This window comes from Vicia villosa, linkage group LG1 (assembly GCF_029867415.1).
Source record: "Vicia villosa cultivar HV-30 ecotype Madison, WI linkage group LG1, Vvil1.0, whole genome shotgun sequence".
In the NCBI taxonomy this organism is placed as follows: Eukaryota; Viridiplantae; Streptophyta; class Magnoliopsida; order Fabales; family Fabaceae; genus Vicia; species Vicia villosa.
The window spans coordinates 248,820,919-248,831,905 of NC_081180.1; the positions used below are offsets into that span (position 1 = coordinate 248,820,919).

The window sequence follows — 10,987 nt, forward strand, 5'->3', positions numbered from 1 at the left end:
GCATAATTAATAAATATTGAGTTGCAGTTTAAAAATTAAGTTTTAAAAATTACATTCTTTTTTACAATTATTTAAACGTAAACAAAAAAAAGCCTTCACTTAAAAAAGAGTTAAAAAATAACTTTTATAATATGACACACGGATTCCATATGATATAATTATAAATTTCTTCTTAATGTTTGTAGAAAGAATTACATCATAGTTTCTCATTTTGTTATTTTTTTACCATCTCATTTTGTAATTTATTATTTAATTCTTAAAAATTTTATCACTAAAACTATCAATTATTATTGTAATATAAGAAAATAATAAAAGTTATATTTGTAAATTTTACCAATATCTGTGAATTTTATCATCGAAATTCACTATTTTCATGGGTCACTGTAACCATAATACCTTTTTTATGTGAATTTTATCACTGGAACTCACTATTTTTACGGGTCACTATCACCATAATATCTATTTTTATTTTAATCAACAAAATATTTATAAACATTTATAGTTATCAGTGATATTTGTAAATTTTTATAATTATTAGACATATTGGATTTATAATATAATATTGTAATTGCAGTTACTAATTGTTTTATAATAACAATTATATATCAGCAACAGCCAAACGTTATCGAATAATCTATAATATATGAATGAATTTACCCGTGCGGACGCACGGGTCTTCTACTAGTTATTATCATCATCGTTAAATAAATCCAAAATACGTGTAAAAAAAAAGGCCTTGGAGGCTGCTTCGTCGACCTAAGGATCAAGTCAAACTGCTCATTTTTATTGACTATGCTTTTTCATTTTCTTTTATTGTCTCAAGTCTCAACTTTCATAATAGTTCTCTCATCCATGCCACTTTAAATACAGTTACATTGTTCATCTATTATTGTATTGTAATCTAGGTACATTTCTTTGGCTACTCTTTGAAATATTTAATTCTAATCTACTACGAATAATAACAGCAACACTCATTCGCTGGAAAAGTAGTCAACAAAACAACACATTATCATTTAAAGTGAATTTGAGTCTCTCAAATTCAATTCATTTCAATTTCAACTAAACTCATCATTACAATTTGTAACTGAAACAGTGAGAAACTGAATCGCATCGGAAGAGATGGGTCACGAACACTCCAAACCGTCGTCCACGTCGGAACCGGACGGAAAAGGATCGCGTCTCGATCGATTCAAACACCGTCTTCACTTCCACCGCAAAACTGCCTCTGCTACTAACGCTCATTCCTCCACTCACAAACTCCTCTCCGCCAACAACTTCACCGGAATTGCTCTCTTTGCACTCCTCCGCGTAATTCACCTCACTATCGGATTGATTTTCAGTGAATTTGATTCAGTGATTGATGATTGTGTTGTTTGTAATGTAGGCGGAGATGCAGTTCAAGGATAAATGGATCGCGTGTCTTTCACTTGGAGAACAGACTTTCCGTACCAAGTGTTCTGAAAAGTTAGCAACACTTCAATTCTTCTTCATCATCATCACTTTATTATTATCATTATTATTATTCCAATTGTGTATATATGAATGCTTCTTTCAATTTTAGTTACTCTCATTGGTGTATTGATTTTGTTTTTCATTATAATTGCTGGTGATGATGCAGTACAGATAAACCGGTTTGGAATTCTGTGAGTACTCTTATCTAAACTATTTCAGATTTTTGTTATGAAAATATATAGATATATGGTCCCCAAAGTCATGCCTGTTTAGGAAATCATTTCATTTGTGGACACACATGATGACATCAAACACCTTATTCTGATACAAATGATGATGTCACAGACAAATGTTGACATCAATAACTGTATTTTGATAGTATTGTTTTAGTAAGGTTTTCATTTTTCAATAAGTTTTCCTCTTTTCTCGGTTTGCATACACGCAAAACGGTTTACGTGTGTTTGGATTGGTGGTGAACAAAATTGATTATAGTAGAATTGAGTTTGGTAGAATTGATTTTAACTGAATTGAGTTTGTGAAAATTGATTTATGTTTGGATACTTTGATGTAAAAGTAAGTTGAACAAATAATTTCGGTGTAAAAATCACCCAGAATCAATGCTGAAGGCAAAATCAATTCTACTTTTGATAAATCACTCAGAATCAATTATAAATCTCTAGAATTGATTCCGGTCTTCCATAAGCCAATTCAAACATGCTATTAGTGTAGCTACATACTTACATTTATAGATTGGTTTGTCTCCGTATGTGAGGGTTGAGCCTAACTCATCCCTACAAAACCTCTTTAAACCCAACACAATTAAGGTATTGGAGGCTGCAATGAAAGCAAGTCAAATGCCGCAATTTAGGTGACTAGGGGCGAACCGCAATGAAAGCGGAAATTACAACAGTTTGCTTCTTCAAAATGTTGGTGTAGTAAAAATGGTCAATCAAGTGCAATGACATTGTAACATTTAAAATCCACCTAGCACTTAACATATATATGTGAATATAGATTGCAGCTATTAAGTATAGATTGCATGTTCTAATACAAGAACTCCATTTTTCCTTTTCCCCTATCATTTACTTTTCTTAGATGTTCTTTCTTTTCTTGTCTGTCATTTATGAGCGGAGGATCTACTGAATAAGATAATACTTCTTTTGTGTGACTGATATTTTCTTCTGCAGGAAAAGAAACTTTTGTTGGAACAGAATGGGCCTCATATTGCAAGAGTTTCTATCTTTGAGGTCTGCTATAAGAATTAACAGCATTACCTTTTCATTGGTTACATACATTACACTGTAGTAAGCATAAGTTTTTCTTTGGGGGTGGGGGTTGTAATTGGCAGGGGAGTGAGACCAGAGTAGTCATTCCCGGATAGTGTTGCGGAGCGGCTGACACTAAAAGCGGGATAACGTATAGCAAGATGACCCCTCTATTTGATCATTTTTTCGGACACATTGCATATAATTATTATAAACATATATTTAATGTAAAACTAAACAAATAACTCAACTCATAAAATATTTATAAATCAAAGCACACATGACTCTTGAAGTGCATAAAAGACTATGAAAGAAGGTTAAGGTTGAGTGTCAACTCAAATTTGATTGAAAATCCCAAAATTACACTTAAAACATTGTAAATTTAAGGGGTAATTTTGGTTTTTTAAAGGGGAAAAGGATAAGAGGCAAGAAACTGCTCCGTCCTGGGAACCGTTCTGCTCCGCTATCCCGCTATTTACTCTATAGCGGCCGCTATAGTGTTCAGCACCTCTAAGGCTCTTCCCATAGCGGTCAGCCTCCGCTTCGCTTCACTATAGCGAGATAGCGCCGCTATTGATTACTCTGAGTGAGACATCACTTTTGTTAGCCTGAGATAGAGAAGATCATGGAAAACAATAAATAAAATGGATGAGAACCACTTCGAGTAAAATGGTCCATCTTTAGATATAAACCGGGACAGGGCTTTATAGCATTGTTTGATATATATATATATATATATATATATATATATATATATATATATATATATATATATATATATATATATATATATAACCGACTTAACCAAATGAAAATACCTTAAATTGTTGTTTACTTTTTACATGAAATAAAAAAACTTCATATAGTATACAAACTAAAATTGTTGAACTGTTATAATTTTAGGGTCCTTGCCTCCAAACACTATCTAATTCAATTTTTTTTCTCATGTAGACCAACAAACTGTCCAGTAATACTCTTGTTGGATACTTGGAGATTGATCTGCTTGAGTTTCTGACCAAGGTAAGGAAACGTTGCATTTTTTCCTTTCCATTTTTTTTACAAAGAAATCCCAGATGTTAGACTTGTTAATTTATCAGCTTCTTCCATGTCTTTTCTCCATTAATAATTTTACAGACTTTGATTATGAATGATATGATGGTGCAGGATTCTGATTCAGACATTGAAATATTCAACGTTTTAGATCCATCAGTCCCTGGAAAAGTGGTTGGCAAAATCTCCATTTCATGCTCTGTTGAGGTATATCAGTATATGGTATACTAATACAATACAATTCTTTGGTTGTTAGGGTAAGATAAATTTTTCTAACAATTATAAGTGAAAAATTAACAGGATCCAATTGAAACAGAAAAAGGCTTTGTTAGACGCATTTTATCCATCGTGGTAAGTTTGATCTTCCTCTACTTTCTGGTAACTCATGTTTGTTGTTGTGATTGTGAGCTTGAACCTAAGACTTATGAGGGTATCACAAGAAGTGATGATATATAGTCTAATCCCTCTATATTAAGATATTGGTGTTAAACCAAAACTGCACCATGGATTGTTGCTTAGACTGTTTTGATATTGACACATATTTGCAACATGTTATGCAAATTGCTACCACTGGTAAATATTAATAGATAATAATGTCAATTTATTAATGATGTTTCTTTTCTCTATTGGAGGGTCTTCAAACTTGAAAAGAAGTCTATATAAGTTGAATGCATAGAAGAACATTTGAAATCTTTGATCTTATTCAGTGCCATTTATATCAACTAGATAATTTATGCTTTATGCAGGATTACAATGAAGATGGGATGCTTTCGTTTTCTGAATTTTCTGATCTGATTGATGCTTTTGGCAATCAATTAGCAACTAGCAAGGTTCAAAATATTTTGCACATTATACAACAGTTAATTTTTTTTTTAGTTTTTGGATTGTTTTCTTGCTAAATTATCATCGGTGTTCTTCTGTACCTGGATATGAATTTGGACTTTGATTTAATTAAAGTTATCTTCTAATTTCAGAGATTATAACTTATATAAACTAATAAAATCTGAATGTTAGAATTTAGAACCTCTAATTTGGACAATGGAAACTAGCTTTTTTTGTCATATTATCAAAGTCCAAATCTTCACTACAAAAGGTCCGGGGCTTAAAGTTCAAATAATGATTCTTGGCTTTATAAATCATAAAATGATTTTACAATACAATATCTAGTTTTTTATATACAAATTATACTGCTTCAGCTATACAATTCTTTTTCAATAGAAAGAGGAGCTGTTCAAAGCAGCTGACAAGAATGGAGATGATGCTGTGAGCATGGATGAACTGGCTTCACTTCTTGCTTTCCAACAAGAAAAGTAATGATACATCTAGAATACAAGAGACTAAAAGATTTGGTTTTGTATGCATCTTGTTGTCTTTTACTAGCAGTAGAGATATGTTTACTGCTTATTATAAATTTTCTAAGTGATGTTTGTTTATATTTGTTTGATTCTTATATGATTAGCTAACTTCTGGTGTAGCAGGGAGCCACTGATGAATTGCTGCCCTGTTTGTGGTGAGGTTCTTCAGATTTCTGATCAGTTGAACAGCATGATCCACTTAACTCTTTGTTTTGACGAAGGGACTGGAAACCAAGTGATGGCTGGAGGATTCTTGACAGATAAGCAGGCTTCATATGGGTACTTTAGTCGATTATATATGGACTGTTGTAATGTATTTATGGTTTCAATAATATTATGAGATAAAAAAAATCACACGTTTACTTTTTGGTTTATATAGCTGGTTCTTCAAGTTGAGTGAATGGGCCCATTTCTCATCTTATGATGTCGGTATCCGATCTGGATCAAGTTCTTCCCATATTCTGGTATGCCATATTTCTTTCATACCAATTTCCTCTTTCTTTATTTTATTTAAAAATTTGGAGACATTAGTATCACGCACCATACACAGAATCTATGTTTCAAGTTATATCAGGATAATCAAAACCTCTTTGAAATTCCTTCTATCCTACACTGATAACTGAGTTTACGAATGACATTCACCATAATTAGAAGAAGGCTACCAAGAAAATATATCAATCCTGCAGCACCCTTTTCGTGTGGATTTTAAGTATCAACATTTTTTGTGCATACCTTTTTAAAAGTTTCGGGAATTCGAATTTTATTGGTTCAACAACTTTATCAAAGCAGAGCACTAGAAATATCCTTAAAGATAATTTGAGGAAATTAGAAATGCCATACTAAATACTGGTATTTTTATTCCATATTTGTACCTCTGCACCCTTTCAACGTGTTATTTATTTACTTCATCTTACTTTTGGCTTCAGGTATATGATCGGAAGTCTCGAAGGCTTGTCGAAGAACAAATTGACAAAAAGATTGTTATGTCAATGAGGGCTATTTATCAGTCAAAAATAGGTCTTGGTCTAATGGACATAGGTATGTGGGTTGTTTATTTCCTTCTTTTCATAGTTGAAAGAAATTGTAGGTTAAATGCATATGTAACTTCACAAGTCACTGCTCTTTGTAAGGGCCCTTGTGATACAGTACTGATGATGTGTTGTCAGTAGAACTATTCCTATAAAAAATATTCCGGTTGAAAATGCTGTGCAGATATTAGATCTTGCTGACATTTCTTTAACCCGATTGTGTTTTTTTAGTAGATTACTACTAATAAAGAAAAATATCAGTTTTAAAAAACGATTTATCATATTTCATCCTTCTGTTACTTGGGTTGCACTTACCGGAGACATGGGATTTGATGTCAATATGAGATTCAGATTAAACTTGAATAAACTTTTCCATCGGCGTTTAGTTAGTCATTTGCCTTACTTTGGCGAACCTCTGGTATGCAGGGGTGAAGGAGCTCCTGCAAAACATTTCTGAAAAGCAGGGAGCAAAAATGGATTCACTTGAATCGGCTGCTGATATACCGAAATTCATTGAATCTTATAAGGTATGACAATGTTTATTTTAGTTCTTTGTGGGTAGTATAATATGATTTTGACGAGTTGCGGAACAATGCAATTCTTGGCGGTGACCCTTGTTTCGGTGCTGTCGTTTCTTTTAGAGTTTTGCTTGTCATCTTGTGCATTTTAGCCATCACATCTAATAATATACTTTTCTTCCTTTTCAAATACAAAATACATATTCTATGTGTGCTTGATGTACATCCTTAGCAACTGCATTGTTTCATTTTCCCAAATGGGCTATCTTTTCTTTTACAATTGCTTTCACAAATGTGCATTTTAAAACTAAAGGATATTGCTTTCAATCAACATCCAGTATTCTCAAGTTAAGAACAGCAAGTATCCTGTCCCTCAACCAAAAGACAATGTCCATGCCTTATTACTGGCAAACTGGAAGAGCCACTTACCATAACCATGATATGAAATGTTAGAGGACAAGCATCTAATGGCACTGTACATCACAATGGACAATACAATGGGAAATGACAATCATATACACTGCAATATATATGTGTGCTAGAAACTATTTAAAAATGAAACTATATTGTAGCGTGTGTGTGTGTGCGAGCGCGTGTGTATATTGAAACAGTTTAAGGTATAATAGGATGCTATTTTTTTTTCTGCCACTTTTTTTCTTCCATTTTTCACCTAGTTCTTTATGTGATGGACTAGGCGGCCTATAATCACATCCATCTTATAAAGTGAATATTGTCTTGTAGGGTCAAATCAGTTTGGCTGAAGTCAAGTATCCACTGGAACACTTTAAGGTGGGCTAAAACTGCAGTTTGAATTTATATGTTATTGATGCACAAATGCTTCTGAACTCACTTTTTTTTTATCCTATTAGTTATTTAAAGATGGTTTGCTGGTTCAATTCGATCATGCTTAAAAATTAAAATAATGGTGTATCATATGCATATGGTCTTATGACATAATTTAGTAATGGTCTTATGACTTAATTTAGTAAATATTATTTCATGTGAAATATTTTCAGAAAAACATTAACTCCCCTCCCGTGTTTTATTAGCTAGGCGATGCTTACTTATGTAATAACATACTTCATTTAGTTGCTGTCTATGCTTGAAAACTAATCTGTTACCTTCATTCTGGTGAAATACAAACATTCTTCTTATAAACAACTTTCATTCCGGCTACAGTATGTTTTTATTTACAATTATAATCTACGTCAATTGTTTTATATTTCACCTTTTAGCCATATTACTCAATGTGCTTTTGTGGGACCCTCAAATTCTCCTGCTTTACTCACTGATCTCTATGAAGAACTTAAAGAATTTGTTTTTCGTTGAGCTTGCTACATACATTTTGTTTGAACAAGAAGTTGGAATGAAAACGAACAAAATCTAACCAATGATTATATACTGAAAGTCATTTATACTTCATTATGGTAGTATTATCTTGTTTATGACACCTATCTTGAATAATGCTCCGGGCAGACATTCAATGAATTTTTCATTAGAGAGTTAAAGCCTGGTTCAAGACCAATTGCTTCTGCTGAACATGACAATGTTGCTGTATGTGCTGCCGATTGTCGTCTAATGGCATTTGAATCAGTTGATGATAGTACAAGATTTTGGATTAAGGTATTTCTTTTACATCTCTTCCATGTGGAAGGTTTCTTGTCTCAAGAATGCATTTTGTTTGTTATATTTAGATAGATGTTTGTCATTTGAGAATATGCGCTAAAGAGTAAGACATATTTATCAGTCAGAAGAACTAGAAGTTGGCAATGAGTGTTCTTCTATTCTGTTTGAATTTAGCAAAACAAAAATATAATAAATATGATAAAATTATGATTTTTCTCATTCAATTTGGACCTGCATGACTTTCCTGTAAGTTAAGACAGACGTGTGGGGTTGGGATTGGTTTTTGCTTTTATAAGATTATAATCCGGTTCATTTGTGCTTAAATGAAAAGATTTAGTTGCTCGAACAATTTTTAATGATAAAAAGACCCAACTGTTTTATGTGATGTGAGTGTGACTAGTATTAAGCACGGGTACTTCAGAAATAATAAACTACTCTTTTGCATTCATTTATGTACTCGAAATGAAATTCTTTTGGAATTGATTTTTGTTGCTTTCAGGGTAGAAAGTTTTCAGTTCAAGGCCTTCTGGGGAAAGAATTGTGTTCCAGTGCTTTTGTTGATGGAACACTTGTGATTTTCCGTCTGGCACCACAGGTGTTTGTTGCTTTCTTTCATTACCACTTTAATTTTTGTGTTCTTTTGATTGCAAATTTTAATTTGAATGTTCATTTATTGCAGGATTATCACCGTTTCCATTTGCCAGTGTCAGGAATTGTTGAGCAGTTTGTTAACATCCCTGGATGCCTGTTTACCGTATGTGAATTAATAACTCTGCGAAAATGATATTTTAGTTGTTGAGCAGTTTGTTAATATCATTTGCAACTTTTTCTGACATTCTATTTCTCTTAGGTCAATCCCATTGCTGTAAATAGCAAGTACTGTAATGTCTTCACAGAGAATAAGCGCGTTGTTTCAATAATTGAAACTGTAGATTTTGGAAAGGTTTGTGATTGCAATAATTTGCATGTGATGCACGAGTTTATAATGCTATCCTACTGAAGTTGTTTTTATAGATCTATATGTTACTTGTCTCTTAGAAAGTTACCTATGATTTGTGTTCAGGTGGCATTTGTTGCAATAGGAGCTACAATGGTTGGTAGCATTACTTTCACAAAGACACATGGTGACTATGTCAAGAAGGGAGACGAGGTTTGGAATCCGGCCAGTTACAGTAAATTACTGTTTTTCCAATGTTCTTGTTTCTAATTGGCACATGTCTGCTTTAATTGACAGTTTGGATATTTCTCTTTTGGTGGAAGTACTGTAATTTGTGTTTTCGAAAAGGTTAGTATTATAATCGTTATACTACCCATCTTTTTTATCTTTCGATTAATTATTTCTTGTCGTTTCATGTTTGAAATCTATTTTCCCTCTTATTTTTGTTGCTGTGCTTTGCAGGATTCGATTGCAATTGATGAAGACCTTCTATCGAATAGCGCCAGATCACTGGAGACTTTGGTTACTATGGGGATGAGATTGGGTGTCTCCACGAGGAATCTGTCTTGACAGCTGAGATCCTGTGGACTAACTTAGAAATGTTAATATTCTGTAATTCTGCAATTGTGTGTTTTTAATTTATTTTGAATCATGACTAACAAATTACAAATGGATTGGATAGAGAAGAAGATGCTAGACTCCCACAACGTTGCACAAATATCTTATTGAACCTACAATTTGTTTGAATAGTGTTATCAACTACATATTCATATTTGCCTTTGTGAGCTTCACATTCACTTATACTGTTGTTGATGCAGGGTTGTAGCTGTTGTTGGGTACTAGAGTAGAAAATATTAAACAACTAAAATAAGAGATTAAGGAGTAGGAAATTGTACACAATATTTATGTAGAAAACCTTCAACATATAAGAGAAAAACCGAAAAGATTTTCCTTAAGTGGAAGAAACTACAACACTTCCCTCTAAATATAAGGAGAGAACAAATTACACTTTCACTTGAAATAGGAGAACACTCACTAAAATAACCTTACACGAGAATACAATATTTTATTTTCTTACTTTTTCCTCTTAGTTATGTTGCAATGATATTTTGTGGTGGGTTATGAATGAGAAATACACCAATATTTATAGGTGCTCGTCTTCACAAAACATGGGAGTTGTTTCACAAAACCATGGGTGCAAAATCATGGGTGTTGCATTCTTTGACTCACATGTTTTCTTTGACCCACATGATTTCTTTGACCCACAAAGTGTGACTTTATTAAGCCACAATCTTTGACAATCTCCCACTTCACACTTTATTAAGCCACAATCTTTGACAATCTCCCACTTTAAGTCACTTATCATAGTTGATTGGCTTCGTCATTGCATCTACTATGTCAATTTTGGTATGAATTTTCTACATATCTACACTTCCTTCTTCTACCACCTCTTTGACAAAATGGTATTGAATTCCTATGTGTTTTTTCCTGGAATAATAAGATGGATTACTTGCAATGTGCAAAGCACTCTGACTGTCACAATACACAATAATCTTTTGTTGCTTGTGCCCGAGCTCTTCCAATAACCTTTGAATTCAAATTGCTTCCTTGCAAGCTTGGGTAGCGGCCATGTATTCAACTTATGTAGTAGACAAGGCTACAATAGTCTGCAATTTGGATAACCAGCTTAACACTCCTTCTGCAAGTGTGAACACATCGCCAATAGTAGATTTTCTTTTATCAAGTTCGTGTGCAA

At 33.1% G+C, this 10,987-nt stretch overlaps 1 protein-coding gene across 3 annotated transcripts; it reads left to right on the forward strand.

Moving 5' to 3' along the window:
• The first annotated feature begins 766 nt into the window (after positions 1–766).
• Positions 767–9,978, forward strand: LOC131645125 (phosphatidylserine decarboxylase proenzyme 2-like). Of its 3 annotated transcripts, XM_058915785.1 has the most exons (22): positions 767–905; positions 1,094–1,308; positions 1,385–1,464; positions 1,619–1,643; positions 2,640–2,699; positions 3,669–3,737; positions 3,882–3,974; positions 4,068–4,118; positions 4,514–4,597; positions 4,986–5,077; positions 5,243–5,401; positions 5,502–5,586; positions 6,049–6,160; positions 6,577–6,677; positions 7,410–7,457; positions 8,145–8,291; positions 8,794–8,889; positions 8,974–9,048; positions 9,145–9,237; positions 9,358–9,444; positions 9,529–9,579; positions 9,694–9,978. In XM_058915785.1, the coding sequence occupies exons 2-22, from the start codon at positions 1,120–1,122 to the stop codon at positions 9,799–9,801; spliced, it is 1,905 nt and encodes a 634-aa protein (XP_058771768.1). In that variant the 5' UTR covers positions 767–905; positions 1,094–1,119; the 3' UTR covers positions 9,802–9,978. The 3 variants fall into 3 exon arrangements, with proteins under 3 accessions (XP_058771768.1, XP_058771767.1, XP_058771769.1); XM_058915784.1 differs by lacking the exon at positions 767–905 and having other exon boundaries at positions 912–1,308; XM_058915786.1 differs by lacking the exon at positions 767–905 and having other exon boundaries at positions 912–1,308; positions 5,246–5,401.
• Positions 9,979–10,987: the final 1,009 nt, after the last annotated feature.